Source organism: Cyprinodon variegatus, unplaced genomic scaffold, assembly GCF_000732505.1.
Source record: "Cyprinodon variegatus isolate N-32 unplaced genomic scaffold, C_variegatus-1.0 Scaffold23, whole genome shotgun sequence".
Classification (NCBI taxonomy): domain Eukaryota; kingdom Metazoa; phylum Chordata; class Actinopteri; order Cyprinodontiformes; family Cyprinodontidae; genus Cyprinodon; species Cyprinodon variegatus.
The window spans coordinates 2,171,642-2,183,334 of NW_015150476.1; the positions used below are offsets into that span (position 1 = coordinate 2,171,642).

Sequence of the window (11,693 nt, forward strand, 5' to 3'; positions counted from 1 at the left end):
ACATTAAGGAAATCATAACTACATAAAGCAAAGCGCAACTACATTAAGGAAATCATAACTACATAAAGCAAAGCGCAACTTTATGTAGTTTTGTTTTTCTTAATGTAGTTGCGCTTTGCTTTATGTAGTTTTGTTTCCCCAGAAAATACGACTGTCTTTAATCAGTGGTTTTTTTTAAGTAGAGTTTTTCAATGTTGACTTATGTAGTTGAAGTCAAGAACAGGACATTTTTTTCTGTTCAGAAGCACCTTGGTCAGATTTTTGTTATCAACAAAATTTGATTATGGTTACCTAAAAATAAACTTTATTTCCTTTGGTAATACCACCTTTGCTCTGTCTTTGCCTGGGTTGCTCTAACTTTGCAGTCAGTCTGCACTTAAAGCGCTCTGCAGGGGAGGGAAGTATACAGCTCTACAACATTGAAGGTGACACAGTAATTATGCAGCACAGCACATCGATTAATGATATTTGTTTCCAACAATTGATTTGTTCAGATTTTAGCAATTTTTTGTTGCAGAAGTAAGATGCACATTTATCAGCGTGTAGCATCTTATCACCAAAGCAAATTCCTCATCTGTTTAAAACACAACTTCACAATAATTGAATAATAAAGCGTTTCCACATATTCTACCTTTGTTTTACACTCCCCTGAACTGTTTACTACCTAAAAATTCTATATTATTCTCATTTGACTGAAGCCCACTGAGATACTTAAAGCCCCGTCAGTATATAGCAAATACTGCATATTTATGTTTGTGATGGTAGGACAGTTGCTTTTTTTCTGGCACAGATTCTACATAATCCGTTTAGTATGCAGTTTGGGTTAAACAGTTTAAGTTGGACTTCTTTAACATCCAATTCTTTGTTTCTTTCCATATAATTATACAGCAACATGTACTAATAAGCTTTGAAACAACTCATATGAAGTTTTATGCTGTATAATTAGCAGTTACAATAACTAAAAAGTTATGCTAGTTTTACTTAAAAGAACTTCCAATGTTTTCAAAGAGGCGCTTTTCAGACAGACGTTTTTCGTCCCTCATTCTGACATTAGTTAGGTTTTTCAATAACTGTCGATTTGCTCTTTTATTCCAGGAATTCATTACGGATGCCAGCCCAAGTCGCATGAATGTTCTGATTCCCAAACTACAAGAGGTCAATCGCTGCCTTAATGACCTGATCTCCTGCACTGGAATGGTAGGGGTTCAAATATATTTTACTTTTGTTTTAGGATAAAATCAAATCTAGTCATCTTTTTTTGCTCTGCTCTTCATTTTAATGTAGGTTACAATATTTATTCCTTTGCTAATATTGGAAAAAACTGCAGCGGTCCAGTTTCTTCACTAAAGGTCCAATAATATCAGATTATACAAGCTGGTTGTATATATTGTAATTACACATAATAGAAACTAGTATCTTCTTAAGGACTATATAATGTGGATTTAGAGATATTTTAACAGTTTTATTCTTGGTTTAGTTTAGATCCAAAACCAACCTCTGCTGTCTGTGAAAAAGGCTTTGGGGAATTTAGGTCGTCTCAGCTCATGATTGTTTTCATGTGGTTTGAAATTGGCTGAATGCTTTTTTTCCCACAGAAATATCACGTGAAATACGGCCTTCTGTGTATTGGTCACAAATCCAAGCAAGCCATCTTGATATATAGAAATCTGTTCAGTTACTGAGACTCATTTAAATATTAGCTACTAAACATTCACACTTAAGTATAATTTCCCTTCATACCCTCTGAAATATTTTAAGAAATAGACAAAACGTATTGATTAAGTAAGATACTTCTTAAAGCAGTGTTTTGAAAGATATCTTGTATAATTGGAGTAGTCTTAGTCTTTATTTATTATATTCAGGTTTATTACTTACAAACTTGAGTAATGCTGAAAATTGTATAAAAAGCAAAACACATCAAATACTTTAGCCAAAGGCACTGGTGATAGTCCACAGAGAGAGAGGTTATTAACAAAATGGCAAACTAACTGCATCAATGCATAACGTTTAAGGAGAAGAAAAAGCCCAATGTAACTAAATTAGTTTATTATTGTATCAGGATTTATAAAAATTCAATGACTAAAATATCCTCTTTGTAATGATTCAACTCAGCAGTAGTTGATGAAAGCAGCTGAAAGTTTTTTTTCTACACATAGTCATCATTTTACTTGTGATGCATTTACTACTCTACGGTGATGAAGCTATGTGGTTGTTAACCTACATATGTAGTTTAAGATGCAAATCAGACTTTTTTATTTCCATCTAGTTAGATTTCCAATTCATCATTCAGGACACGTAAAGCTGGCTTAGACAGAGAAGAAATAATGTTGGTAATAATGCAATCATGTGTGCTTAGGTAAAGAATAGGTAAGCTGATTGTGAGTAATTTATGTTTTATGCAAAAATATGTTGAGATTTGTCTTTCCTCTGCTTCCTGTTTGTTTCCTAGCCACCATTTCCCAACGGCGGTGCTCAGACAGCAGTGCTCTCAGCTGGCTCTCAGCCACCGGCCCCAGCTCCTCCACAAGCCATTCAGAGACTAAAGGACCAGAACAGGCTTCTAACCCAGGTTCAACCCAACCTGCTTCAGCTGTTATCTAGCAAATCTCCCACCTAAATCCTCTCCCCACTGACTGTCTCTTCCCTCTGCTCTTCCAGGAGGTGACGGAGAAGAGTGAGCGGATTGCTCAGCTTGAACAGGAAAAGTCGGCTCTGATAAAGCAGCTTTTTGAGGCGCGAGCTCGCAGTGCGCAGGACACCAGCACCATGGATTCCACCTTTATCTGATTAGCTTCATCGTGTGATTCAGTCAGAACATCTGAAGGAGAGCTGAGAGATTTTAGTTTACCTGATTGAACATTAATGGCAGTAATGCACCTTTTTAGGGACACAAAACATCCCCCACTACAACATGAGACCAATCCACTACAAATCAAAGCAAACGCTACCTGAATGTAAGCACTCCTGACCTGGGGATTAGATGGTTAACGTTTATTACACTACAGAAAAAACAAAACAAAAACAGAGCACTCTTCAAACCAGACATGTCTCATGATCTCAGTCACTCCAGTTATCCAAAGAACAGCATCTGGAAGATCAGCACTCCCTCTCCTTAAAGACCTATTTATGTTTCTGCTGCTCAGCTTCACAAGGAACAAAACATGAACCTAACTGTGAGCAAAGCTCAAATAAAATGGTACAGAAGACTGTATGATATTTTAGGAATAAAACGCCATATTCCAGTGGATGATATAAGCTGCAACCCGTTGCTGTGACCTTAGTTATACCTTTTTAGTTTCATATAAAAAAAAAATCAATATAGGAGAGAAATTTTTACTTTTGGTATTTTCTTCCTTTTGATGTCAAATTATATTTCTATATGATTTTTTGCAGTGTATTTTCCCCCCTAAAACATGTATTTTATAACAGTGTGTTCAAAGTTACATGAATCTTCTTCAACACATGGGATGTTATTTTAAAGAAAGCCATGGCAGTACATTTCAACATTTGTAGCATCTCCCCCCAAATGTATTTATAACCCAAAATGTTCCAGAATTACGCCTGGATGGATCAAAGATGCAGCAGGATTCAGAGTCTCATCTTTTTCTTAAATGATTGAGGTTATGGATGTCAGGATGACATCAATAACTCCTAATTTAACCAGTAACGTAAACGGGGAGCATATAAATGCCAAAAGTAACCACAAGAACATTTCTGTACCCTCTACAGGATTCATTCATTTAAAACCAACACAACCTATAAAACCTAAAAGTGATCAGCAGCCAAAAACAAGTATCAAGTTTCACTTTGAGCCTGAACCAAACAAAATGGACTAACTGCTTCACATTTAACACACCAGACGACAATGAGTGAAGGTTAGCCTTCCACATCCAATTATATAAAACATGATTTAAATTATGAGCTTGACACAACCAGCATTTATTACTAAGAATTTAGGAGCTTTCTGGTTTTCCAAAATAAACAAAATATCATCAACCTTTTGAAACCTTTTACTCAATCTCATGAGAAACGATGCTGTTTCGTTGACGCTCAGATAACAAATAGCAATGTATGAAGGACTTTAACCCCTTAGTTTTGCATAAACCAGGCTTTTAGTAATAATGCAAATGTAATACTCCACTCCCTGATCAGTTTGTTTAAAATATAAATGTGTTATAGTTCACATCCAAGGTGTCGTTTACCACAAGCACAAGGGAATTGTCTTGAAATGTTCTCTGATGCCTCATAACCTCCCTGTATCGCCACCTTGTTGAGGGGCAGCTATAAGCTGCTACATATTTTTTTGTTTGTTTGTTTTTTTAGAATAGGATAACATTGGTTGCTTAAGTAATAAACTTTACTTGCAGTTGTGAACGTGTGGAAATAACTCAAGGAAATCTTATAAACCCTTGAGATGTTTAAGGGCAGAAGAGTTGGAGAAATGTGGAAGAAAGCTGTGAGGAGGAGTCACATAGATGGTACATGTGTTGCAAAACAATTCTGATGTAAAAAAATGTTTTTCTTTTTAAATACAGCCATTTTAGCAATTACTAAAATTAGTCTGTATAATATTACAGATATTTCTTTTGCTTGGATCTTGTTAAAAAAAGTGAAATATTTCCCACAGAGAGATTTTAGTTTGAAATGTGGGAATAAAAGGTTAGCATTGAAATAAAAAAAAACTCTGATATCTGTATGAGTTCCCTTTTCTCAGAATCTATCCGGAAATTGATGCTCATAGATGTTATGAAAACAAAGCCATCCACAAGTTAACGGGAGGATTCAGTTGGTGGCTGGCAGTAAAGTTTTTAATGGTACTGCTGGGATAAGGACGTTTCCCACTTGTTTAGGGTTTTTGCTGCTCACCCTACGATATGCGTGAACTCTCTTTTCCTACCACTGAGGGTACCAAACCCCAGAGGAGGTGATAGAATAAATAATAAAAGTTTATACTTAAAGCAGCTGTGTCTGTGTGTTTATGTGTAAAACATTTTTGTTTTATTTTCTACAAGAATCTCCCCTTTCAAAACAAAATAAAGGTATGCAAGAAAATCACAAAGGACTTATTTAGTGTTTTGTCTGGTTGAATATTAAAGGAATAAGATTAACTATCCCAAAATATGTTTCTATATTGTCCTAGTTGTTTCTCAGGTGGTGATAAACTGCACAAAAGGTTGCATAACTTCTATTGCTTCTGACAGATTTAGGTAAAAAGTATTTTTTCCCATGCATTTGTTTTATCTTTCAGATAATTAAACTTTAATTGGCATTTCTCTGTAGCTTCGTACAAGGAATTTACTTTATGTTTAAAAAGTTGAAATCTCACATCAACTATACAGATTTGTCAAACAATTTTGCCAAAACAATGTTTTATATCCTAAATAGGATATAAGAAAAACCCACTTTAGTTAGATACTATTGCAGTAACTGGAGTGTGTTTTCACACTTCTGCAGAATTTACCAAACCAGTGGAAATTTTCTGCCCTGTGGGAGGCCGAGGGGATCATGTGTTTAACGTAACACCATCGCAAACAAGTTGAGGCAAAGGGCACACAGAGGTAAACAAATCACAGTCAGACTCAAGCAATAAAACAGTTCAAACAACCTTAATATTTAAACACTGCAAATACAGAACAAGTGGCAGGAGAGAAAAATAGATACTGACAGAAGAAAGAGTTAAAAGTTAATTAACTTTACGGAGTCGCTGCTTCACACAGCTGGCTCAGATTTAGGGCAATTAGGAGTAAAAAGGTTAGAGGTCACACCAGCTGATGGGAAGTTACAGCCAAGCAATACGTTATAGTGAAGTGTCAACCTGATGAATTTCTAGCTCAGGCTTTTTTAACGGACCACCCTGTGGTCGCCCCCAATCCTTCTCTCTACTTTAACCAGCTTTGCTGTGAGAACTAAAAACAAGTGCTTCATGGCAGTATAATGTTGCCACCACCATGCTTCGCTGTGGGTGTGGTGTGTTTAGGAAGTTGTGCAGTTTTAGTTATTGTGTATGTAGCTGAGAAAGGTAAGTAAGGTAATAGAGTTTAATAACTCATGTATTTTGGCTTCTCTTATTCATAATCCCGTTGCCATTTAGATCGCATAGAGAGCCACATTTTGGTAGGTTAATCTTCAAAGCTTGACTCATAACTTAAATCCTAACCTCTTTAATCCTTATTTATACTAATAAACAGTCTGTGTTTCTTGGCTTTCATGTCTTTTGTAGCTGCCTCTGTCATGATCTTTGCGCTGATGACTGGCTTAATTATTAATTTCATTCACCTGTCCAATTCCGCCCCAGTTTCTCTCTACCACTCATCATATCCACCTGTTCCAGCTTTTATTTAAACTGCTTATTCTTGAGCCTTTGGTGTGAGAATTATTCTAGCTTTATTTGCTGTATTCTGATTGCCTGTCTTCAGACCTTCAAGCCTGCCTGTCCTGGTTCTGATCTTTGCCTGACCTGTCTTCGGATTCTTGCTGGATTCTACTGGTGGACTGTACCAGGATCTGTCCTACTGACTTTGCCCTCTGGATTATCCTGCCTTCCTCTGTCATCTGCTTGGATCTGATCTCCTGTCAGTTCTGTGTCCTTCAAGGCTTTGGCATCTGGAACTCTCCGTGCAGCAACCACTGCTTCTTGTCAGCTGACTGGCTGGTCTCAACCTCGTTCTCTGAGCACAGACTGTTCTTTAACCCAGGTCCTTCATCAGGTTTCGTGGTCACTGATCTGTGTTTCCTCTCTCCACAGTTTCCGACGCCCTAGCCACTGCTACTTAGTGTTTTAATTAATCTATTTATCTTACTGTCTGTCTTGCCTGAATACTGGGTCCCTCTGTTCTGAGTCTGGTTTCAATTGCTGAGTCTAAATGACAGATTATATGATTTCTCAACCCATGGTTGTAAAGATTTTAATTAGTAAAATTAATAAGAAAAAAAAACCCTATTAGTTCCTTTCACATCATAATCATACTTTCTGTTGGTCTAACCTTTAAGATCCTGAATCAATTTGACTGTACGATCTGGTTGAATTGTATTGCTGTATAAATAAACTGAATTTAATTGATTGAAGATCCTGACAGAATACGCTGAGGTTGGAGATCATAATGTACCAAAAAAAAAAAAAAGAAACAGAAAAAAAACCCATATCAAATGTGTGGATACTTTTGCAAGATGCTGTAACATATTACACCATCTTACGGTAACTTTAATCAGATATGATTTCCAGGCTTGTTGCATCAGTTGTTTACCGCCGATTTTCCGTCGACCTCCATCAGTTTGTTGCATCAGTGTCAATCGGTGTGAAAATGGACCACGTGTCTTTAGAATGCTAACGGCGGCCTTTTTAACTTTAGCTGTAAGAAATTTCCCCCTAAACATATTCTGAATAATTTTATATGATTTATTTTATGTTTCTTCTAAATTGTTGAATGTGGAGGGGCCAAACAAAGACAATCATGGCATCCTTAGGGAAGGTCCTCAGCTTACACACCCCCATCCCCACACCCTGATTGGATGATCTTAAACATCCCTGAAGTGTTTGCTCACACTCCAAAAGATGTAATCTGTTCATTTTGACGTGAGGGCTCAGTGTTTGCTCATGCAGGAGCAAAGAGGACAGAGTGAAGAGTGGATGGATATGTCACCTCTGGATTAACAAGTGAGTCCTCTCAGCTTTAACCCGTAACTCATGACCTTTAATCTTGATCAGACGTCAGTGAGTTTTGGATTAATATCTGTGTCCTGTGTGATAGTTTAGCTTTGCCATGAAAAGGTTACCTGTCTAGTATTTTTAGGTTCCTCATTTACATGTCGCCCATAGAAACAGAGATAGTGTTTTGAGGCACGTATTTGCTTGTTTGCAACAGTTTTCTGTTTCTGCTGGCCGCCTGAGCTGTAATCAAACTGATCTCTATGAAAGAGATTAGTTGACACTGGGGTCACATTGAAAGAGGTACGAGGCTTTGTTTTAAAATTAGAGGCTATAGCTAAAAATGTTAGTTATTTGTAACATATATTGTTTAATCTCCAACTTTGTATTTAAATGTTAGAACAAATATTTTCTATTCTAAAAAACATTGCATAAGTATATTTTTAAGCTAAATAAAGTATTATTTTAACCATTGATGTTTAAGGGAAGTGTTAGTTTCAAAAATATAAATAGGTTTCACAAGTCATTCTAACACCTACAAGTCCTAAAATATACTTCCAGCACATAAAGAGGAAAGGTGCAAGCTTATAGTTCAGTGCGTTTTCATTTAAACCTTCTATTTTCTAGTGTTTATTTTTAATCTTGTCACACTCTTTCACAGGACTAGAACAAAAATACTTTAATAAGTGTTTAGGATGAAGGCAAGAAAAAAAAACAGATTTAATTTAATTAGCAACCATCTACAAAATATTGTTTGATATTCTATAAAACATTAAGGTAGAAGGAGAAAATATATTTCTTACTTATTAAAAGAGACAACAAGGCTATAATGGATCAATTTCATTACAACATTTTATGTGCTCTGCGTGACTAGCATATAAAAGTCACATGGAAAAAAACTCATATCAGATATATTGTAAAAGTAAGGGCACACAGCTTTAAAGATAATAACTCTAAATTAATTCTGCATGACAACCTTTGCATTATTACTAAAGCAGCAAACAGACCTGAATGGTATTAAAACTAAAAGAAAGATTCAATTTATAAAGACTGAAAAAATACATTAATGTACAATTTGCTTTTCATTAACTGTAACAGGTACAGTACACCGATAGTTTCTATTTGTTTTTGGATTTTGCAAAAGGTTCTCTATGTTTCCACCACATTTACTTACCGTACCAGTAGGCTTTATGAGGACTCTGGGAATAGCTTCCAATTCCAAAGAACTGCAAATGCAAGCAAGCCCAACAGATGACAGCAATATTTGAATACAAGCAAATTAAAGCTTTGAGCCCCCATGTTGGCACAGAGGAACACATTCAAAACAAACTGCTCCAATTTTGTTTTGTGGTCTATTAATAACCTGTTCCTCCTGTTGCAATAAAAATGACCATTAAGTGAAAAAAACAATAAAAGAGATTGACAGGCTGAGACAATCTTAGAAGGATTTAAGGAAATTCATAAATGAGGAACCAGTTGGAATGTGGGCCTGTAGGTGAGGTTAACCGTGAAGCACCTCGGTTAGATAACCTGGTTCTGAACAACACCGGGATTTATTTTATTTTGTCTGAAAAAAATCTGAAATACTTAAAATATTGGTTTGTTATGTTTCTATCTGTTAAATTTTAGTTTTTCCTCTCCACTGTCACTTTAAGCATGCTTGGTGTGAGGGATTGCCTTCAAATCAATGAGTCGATGTAATCAGCTGGTTTTCCTTACATAAAAAACATTGAATCAATTTGACTGTATGATCTGGTTGAATTATAAAGTGCCTTGAAATGATGTGTTGTGAATTGGCGCGATATAAATAAACTGAATTAATTGAAAATCACAGGTGAATTAAATTACTGTGGTGAGCTATTTAAATCAAACTAAGGTTTTTGATATTCTTAGTCATTAGATTTTATTCCAAAGTTATGAAAATGCTTTGTGTTAGCTAATGCATCGAGATGCATAGAAATCACACATTTGAACCAAATTTGCATTGATAGAAACCCTTTATATAGTGGTTCTTCCGCTGGCCTTTTGTTTATTACTAAATTCATGAATTTCCTGAAGTTATTTCACCTCATCATTAGTTTCACACGGGTTATATTATTTTACATGTACTCTAAATAAGCATCAGCATACAGCTGTTCATGAATGCTGAGGTTCTGTTCATTTTGAATGACTGCTTCACGGGAAGAACCATACTGTAACTGATGCTTTAATTGTATATAAAAAAAAGTTAAAATTACTGAATAAAAAGTTTATCTATTTTGTATTTTATTCGATTTTAGAAAAATACAAATATTGTTGCTCATAATTCTTGTAGCAGTAGTGAGCTTTAGTAAAATGACTGCAAATGGACTAAAATGGAAACATGCAGTGTAGGTCAGAGATTTAAACCTGAAATGTTGCATAAAGCACTAAGAACAATTGAAATATTTGACTCCTTTTATAAAATTTTGTGAAGTCAATGAAAGTGTAAGATAGTTTTCTTGCTTCCAGCATCACCATCTACCCAAGGTGGATGTTTTAAAGTTAAAATAGATTAACATGTTTTTTATATGTGACAACAATCTTAGTTCTTCCTCATCTTCTTTAATGCAGTTGTGTTGTGTGCTGATTTTAAAATGTTGACTGATTTGTTGTTTAACTGAACTTTGTCCTTCTGCCTGATCCTCCCAGCAAACATGGAGATTTTTGACTTCAACATCTCAGCCCTCTACATCTCTCACAGGTCAACAAATTTCAGCGGTGAAAAAACCATCTATGAGAGCTGCAAAGATATGCCAGGAGTTCTCATCTGGTATCTCAGTCTGCAGTTCACCAACATGTTCCTGGGCATCCCCACAAACCTCATGGTGCTTTGGCTCATCCACAAGAACAAGGGGGACTCCTCTACCTCAGATATCTTCATAATTCACCTGGCAGTTCTAGATGTGCTGTTCTGTCTTATCCCTCCCCTGGAGCTGGCTTGCATCGTCTTCATCAACTGCAGCAGCATCTGGTACGTCCTGCGCTTCTTCTATGGCATAAAAGACTTCTCGCCTCTCTTTCTGTCTTGCATCTGCCTGGACCGGTACATGGCTGTGATCCACCCCATCACCTTCACCAAGCTCAAGGACCGGCAGCACAGAGCAGCACTGGCTGTTCTGGTTTGGCTTATCATCCTGGCCTATGCTTCGGCTAAATGCGTGGGCAACATTGTGCAGTTTGACAAGGTTTTTACCGTGATGATCCTCACAGCTTTTGTTTTCATGGTGTTTTGCAACATAGCCATTCTCTGTGCGCTGCGGCGGTCTGGGCCTGGCCGAGATGAGATGCATCCGGTGAAGAAGAGAGCCTTCAAGACGGTTCTGATAATCCTGGCCATTATTGTCTTTAACTACTTACCTCCTGTCGCACTGTTCCCATTCAAAGAATACTTCTCTCCCGATGTGTTTCAATGTTATATACACTATGTGGCGTTTGGATTGATGGATTTTAGCAGCACCATCCAGCCACTGCTCTATTTATCCAAGGAAAAGTTGATATGGAAACTCAACTGCTGCAAAGCCGAGACAAACATGACACAAAACAAGTAAGGCATCATATTAATATTTCTCATGCTTTTTTGCGGTGATCAAAAATTTTGATAAATGTGATTTTGTTTCTTTTTCCAGTTCAGACTCACAGGCGGTTTGGAGTATATCGCTGCCATCACAGAATGGAATCATTGTGAAGAACATTACAGGACACCAAAAACTTGCAGAACACACAGAGAGCATGCATCTCTAGACAGTTTACTTGTGCAGAAAAAAACAACAAAAAAAGGGTTGCCCCAGAAATGTAAACAGTTCACTGTACTATTGCAAACATATTGATTCGTAAATGATTGCTTCATATTTTATCGTAGAGACTCCTAGAGTTTGTCTAACTAACAGCCCTTTTGAATTTCCTGAGTTTTTCTTTGGAATTTAACATATAGTTAAAACTCCAACTTTATTCTATAAACCATTATGGTATAATAAAGCATTTAAACTAACTGAAGAAAACAGTTTTACATTTAAATATAACTAATAAT

The 11,693-nt window shown here is 36.4% G+C and overlaps 2 protein-coding genes across 2 annotated transcripts in view; both read left to right on the forward strand.

Annotated features, from left to right (window-relative positions):
• sapcd2 (suppressor APC domain containing 2) overlaps positions 1-4,955 on the forward strand; it is a 16,475-nt gene extending 11,520 nt beyond the window's left edge. The window contains exons 4-6 of the mRNA XM_015392840.1: positions 1,096-1,197; positions 2,450-2,569; positions 2,659-4,955. Of these exons, the coding sequence (XP_015248326.1) occupies positions 1,096-1,197; positions 2,450-2,569; positions 2,659-2,787 (351 nt within the window). The 3' untranslated portion in view covers positions 2,788-4,955. The remainder of the gene's footprint in view (positions 1-1,095; positions 1,198-2,449; positions 2,570-2,658) is intronic.
• A 2,651-nt stretch (positions 4,956-7,606) lies between these two features.
• On the forward strand, positions 7,607-11,423 carry LOC107095794 (proteinase-activated receptor 3-like). Its single transcript, XM_015392101.1, has 3 exons — positions 7,607-7,654; positions 10,316-11,210; positions 11,293-11,423. Exons 2-3 carry the CDS (start codon positions 10,321-10,323, stop codon positions 11,405-11,407), a joined length of 1,005 nt encoding a protein of 334 aa, XP_015247587.1. The 5' UTR covers positions 7,607-7,654; positions 10,316-10,320; the 3' UTR covers positions 11,408-11,423.
• Positions 11,424-11,693: the final 270 nt, after the last annotated feature.

What these genes read in the sequence shown, in the direction of transcription:
- LOC107095794 (XM_015392101.1), top strand. Translation starts at nt 10,321, where the DNA reads ATGGAGATTTTTGACTTCAACATCTCAGCCCTCTACATCTCTCACAGG. An exon ending in ACAAACATGACACAAAACAA is followed by an intron (nt 11,211 to 11,292) that starts GTAAGGCATCAT and finishes TTCTTTTTCCAG; the next exon opens with TTCAGACTCACAGGCGGTTT.